The sequence below is a fragment of the Nannospalax galili genome, unplaced genomic scaffold (assembly GCF_000622305.1).
Source record: "Nannospalax galili isolate Female #2095 unplaced genomic scaffold, S.galili_v1.0 scaffold337, whole genome shotgun sequence".
Classification (NCBI taxonomy): Eukaryota; Metazoa; Chordata; class Mammalia; order Rodentia; family Spalacidae; genus Nannospalax; species Nannospalax galili.
The window spans coordinates 2,678,286-2,683,161 of NW_008340932.1; the positions used below are offsets into that span (position 1 = coordinate 2,678,286).

The following is a 4,876-nucleotide window of genomic DNA, read 5'->3' on the forward strand; positions in this document are numbered from 1 at the left end:
TACTCCTAATGCATTTTCCTTTATATGTGACTTGTTGTTTCTCTTTTGCAGCTTTCAGTATTGTCTCTTTGTTTTTTACGTTTAGTGTTTTTACTATAATGTGCCGTGGAGAGTTTCTTTTCTGGTCTTCCCTGGTTGGTGTTCTATATGCTTCTTGTATTTGTTTGGGAATGTCTTTTCTCAATTTTGGGAAATTCTCTCTACAACCCTGGTTAAGATCTGCTCAGTACTATTATCCTGAAATTCTCCTCCTTTCTCTATGCCTATGATACATAGATTTGGTCTTTTCATGGTGTCCCACATCTCCTGCATATTCTATTCCTGTGTTTTGAAAAAAATTTCCATAATCTTTGGTTGAGTGGTCTAATTCTTCAACTTTATCCTCCAGTGTTGATATTCTATTTTCCATATCATTCATAGTGGTGAGGCTTTCCCCTGTTGTTTCAAGTTAGTTTATTGACTTTTGCACTTCCTTCTTCATTTCTGCTTGACATTTCTTCAATGTTTCTATCTCTTTTGTAAATTCATTCAGAAGTTTATCCCTATCTTCTTTTAGTTCTTTGATTTGTTTGTTCATGTGTTCTTTAAATTCGTTGAATTCCTTGATCATGTTTATGACTGTTCTTTTAAATTCAGTGTCCTGGGTTATCTCTAGTGTGTTCTCCTTGTAGAACTCTACTACAGGACTGGTGGAGTTTGGTGAGGAAATCTTGTTTTGGCTTTCCATTTTATTTTTCTTTCTTTGTGGTTTTGGCCTGTGAATTTCTTTTGTTTTTTTATGATTCTGATATGAGAATTAAGTTGAAATATGCCTTTGTTTGTATTATTGGGGTGCCTAGGTCTTTTCCTTATTGGTTATGTAAAGTTGGTTGGTACAGGTTTCAGGTTCTCTTAACTTTTATTTTGGAGGGAACTGATAGCTTCAGATCAGCTATTCATGAGCACCCACAGAAGTCCAAGTCAGGTTCTAGTCAGGTACACTCAGACTTCCTTCTAAGATTTGGACCCCTATTATCAGGAATTCAAAAATAATTTGAGAAATTCCCAAGGGGGGCAATTTGGGGGCTCTCAGTTGGTCTGCTGTGTTCTCAGCCTCTATGCCAGAGGGAGGCCAGAACCTGGCACTCTACGGCAGTGTGCTGAGGTCACAGCTACTACACTGATAGAGGTCGGATCCTACCCTCTCAGGCTTTCTGCTAGGATCCTAAAAGTTTTATTTTAAGAATTAAAAGGAGATAGAATCTGTCCCTTCCCCCTGCCTTGATTTTAGTTGAGGCAGTGTGCCTGCATCCTGGATGCAGGATGATGCTGTGCAAGGCACAGGGCTTCTGAGTAGATTAGAATAGTGTCCTGACACAGCTGCATGAGATCCAGTGATGATCTGCCTACCCACAGACTAAAACTAAGAACATTGCACACACATACATACAGATACTAGACGTATCATTATGGGAAGCGAAAGAAGTGAAACTATTGAGTAGATTCCGAAGTATACAACAGAGCAGGAGGATCTGGAATAGGTGGATAGAAGAAATGGTGGGGCATATTTCCAGTGATGAAACACGGTCAACAGAAATGTTACTTTAATATTTAGATATTTGTGTAAGGCATTCTTGGGAACAACTACCAAGACCTGAAGAATAATTTGAATAGGGTGTCATTAACTGGGCCATTAAATAACTGTAATTTAATCATTAAAAATATGTAACTAACAATCAAAGAAGAGGTCATGCTATTGAGAGGGAATGGCTGGCATGGGAAGAATGGGAGCAGGTAAGGGTAGTGGTTGAAATGATGTAAATACAGTACTCATGTATGAAATCCTCAAAAATAATAAAAAAGCATCAGGGCTGGCAAGATGGCTCAGTTGTTAAGAGCACTTGCTGAGTAATCATAAGAAATGGAGCTTGCATCCCAGCATCCATGTAATAAGCTGGGTGCCCCGCAAAGGCCTTTCACTCTAGCTCCAAGGGAGGCAGAATTATTGGGGTTTGATGCTTTCCAGCCTAGCTGAGAAAACTCAAGTCCCAGGCTCATGGAGACTGTCTACCTCAGAGGATTAGCCATCAGTGACAGAGGAGGACCTGAAGCTCTCTTCTGGCTTTGGAATGTGCACAGGTACCCACACATACACATGTATACACACACACACACACACACACACAAATAAATAAATAAATATTTAAAAAATGTCATTTAGGGCTGGGTATATAGCTCAATTGCGTAGTACAGTGCCTGCCTAGCATGCATCAATCCTTAGCTTTGACCTCCAGCATGAGCTGGGCATGGTGGCACAGGCTGTCAATCTGTCACTCAGGTGGTAGAAGTGGAAGGATCAGGAGTTCAAGGTTATCCTCAGCCATGAAGACAGTTTGGGGCCAACCTGGGCTATATGAGACTCTGTCCTAAATAATACATAAATAATGTAAATAAATGAATAGATGCAACATAAATTTTGACTCACAATTGATATCATGGTTTTAAAGGGCCGAGTGATGGAATATTCTTACGCTGATGCCTTCAATTCAGCAATTCACTTTATTTTAAAAATGATATTTTGTATTTATTCTCTGAAAATTTTATGGATGAATACAATGCAGTTTGATCTTACCTATCTCCTATTTCCTCCATTCTACTACCACTCCCTGGTACCCACCACCCATCTCACTCTCAACTTCATCTCCCCCCCTTTTTTTTGGCTTTTTTTGAGACAGGGTCTCCCTGTAGCCCTAGCTGTCCAGGAACTCTCTATGTAGACCAGGTTGGCCTTGAAGTCACAGAGATCTGCCTGCCTCTGCTTCCCAAGTACTCAGACTAAAGGTGTGTGCCACCATGCCTGGCTTCATCTCTGCCTTTTTGATTATGGTTATTATTTATAGTCTACTGACTATAATTAATTAGTGCTGAATACATACACATGGGTATGGGGCCATCCACTGGAGCATGTTGATGTCTGTAAGTAATGCTGATATTTAGAATTCACTTTGAAATGGATCAAAAATAACACAGGATGATAGATACATTGATGGATGGGCAATGGAATAGATTATATTTATGTGACAAACTGAACACAGGAAACTTTTAACAATTATAGACTATAGAGTATAAAGTATTTAATAAACATTATTTCCAATAGTTCAATATTATGAAAAAATTCATGGAAAAGTTTGCAAAAACCGTGGTCTTATATCACCACAGACCAGTGAGATCTGCAGCATTTAGATGGCACGCCTTGGGTGTCAGAGCTCACATGCTAATCTTTTCTCAAGCAGCCTTCTGTTTTTCTTCTTTCCTTTTCTGGGAATTAAAAGTTCTCACTCTTTTTCATATCTTGAATCAGGATATATGCATTTAAATATCTGGCACACTGTAAACAATAAAGGTTTAGAATGACGACATTTTAGAGTAGTGATTCATGGGATAGTCCAAGGTGGGAAAAGGTTAGGAAAGCTTGATCCTACTGAGAACTTTCCTCAAGGCTTCCTTCACTTCCTTGTTTCTCAGGCTGTAGATGAGGGGATTCAACATGGGGATTACTGTTGTGTAGAACACAGACACCACCTGATCCTGTTCTGAGGCCTGTCCAGAGTTATCTCTCAAGTACATGAAGATGAGGGTACCAAAGAACAGAGACACTGCGGTGAGGTGGGAGGTGCAGGTGGAGAAGGTCTTGGCCCGGCCTCCTGCTGAAGGGATCCTCAGAATGGCCACGATGATGAACAGGTAGGATACCACAGTCACCACCATGGAAGCAGGGAGGACGAAAATAGCGAACACAATAATCACCATTTCCTGGGTGTAGCTGTCCCCACAGGTCAGCTTTAGCAGAGGGGGGAGGTCGCAGAAAATGAAGTCGATTTCATTGTTTCCACAAAAGGTGAGAGTGAATGCTGTGACTGTCCGCACCAAGGCACTGAGGAGGCCAGCGATGTAAGCCCCAGTCACAAAACCTAGACGTGCCCTCTGCGTCATGATGGTGACGTAAAGCAGTGGTTGGCACACGGCAACATAGCGGTCATAGGCCATGAGGGCCAGAAGGTAGCAGTCAATGGAACCAAAGAAAGTAAACAGAAAGAACTGAGCAACGCAGCGTGTATAGGATAAAGTTGCTCCGTGCTCCAACAACATGGCCATTGTCTGAGGGACAGTGACGGATGAGTAGCAGATGTCCATGAAGGAGAGGTGGCTTAGAAGGAAGTACATAGGGGTGTGGAGCCGGCGATCCATGCGGATCAGAGTGATCATGCCCAAGTTCCCCAACAAAGTGGTGAGATAAATAAATAAAAACAGGTGGAAGAGAGGGACTGCCAATTCAGGGTATTCAGTGAAAGCAATGAGGAGGAACTCTGTCACCAAGGTGAGGTTCGTCTTTGCCATGAGGTCAGTGGTACCTGGGATGACCATGGTGAGAAGCAAGTCAGGAAGCTGCAAATAGGAGTTACCTAATTCATAGTGCATTGGTAGTGAACATTTAAAAATAAGTACTCTGGAGGGAACTTTTAAGGTGACTGATCTGAATTCCTGCCTTCAGGGGAGTCCTGTGACATGGAGTCATTAGGATATCAAGAAAAAACATGTATATGGACATTTACAGAATAAGAGCTTGTATTCTATCATGTCCATTACTAAGTAACTGTGTGACCCCTGCAATCACGCAGCGACTGCGAGCTCAAGCTTCATAGTGCACCCAAGAGCTAATATGTGGCCAATTGCCTACCAGGAGATATCCATCTCAAGACTTTCTTCTCTCTGACTGAGGCTCCTCCCTTATTTTCCACTTTATCTCTTGTGTGATTTAGAGTCACATGTGTGGAACTAACTGCTCTCCCTGACTCCCAGGTCAGACTATTTTCTTGCCAGTTCTTTCAGTTGAAAC

General features: G+C 41.7%; 1 protein-coding gene across 1 annotated transcript; it reads right to left on the bottom strand.

The window, feature by feature from the left end:
* Positions 1-3,432: 3,432 nt before the first annotated feature.
* LOC103736650 (olfactory receptor 9Q1-like) lies at positions 3,433-4,424 on the bottom strand. Its single transcript, XM_008836172.1, has one exon. It carries the CDS (start codon positions 4,402-4,404, stop codon positions 3,442-3,444), a length of 963 nt encoding a protein of 320 aa, XP_008834394.1. The 5' UTR covers positions 4,405-4,424; the 3' UTR covers positions 3,433-3,441.
* Between the last annotated feature and the right edge of the window lie 452 nt (positions 4,425-4,876).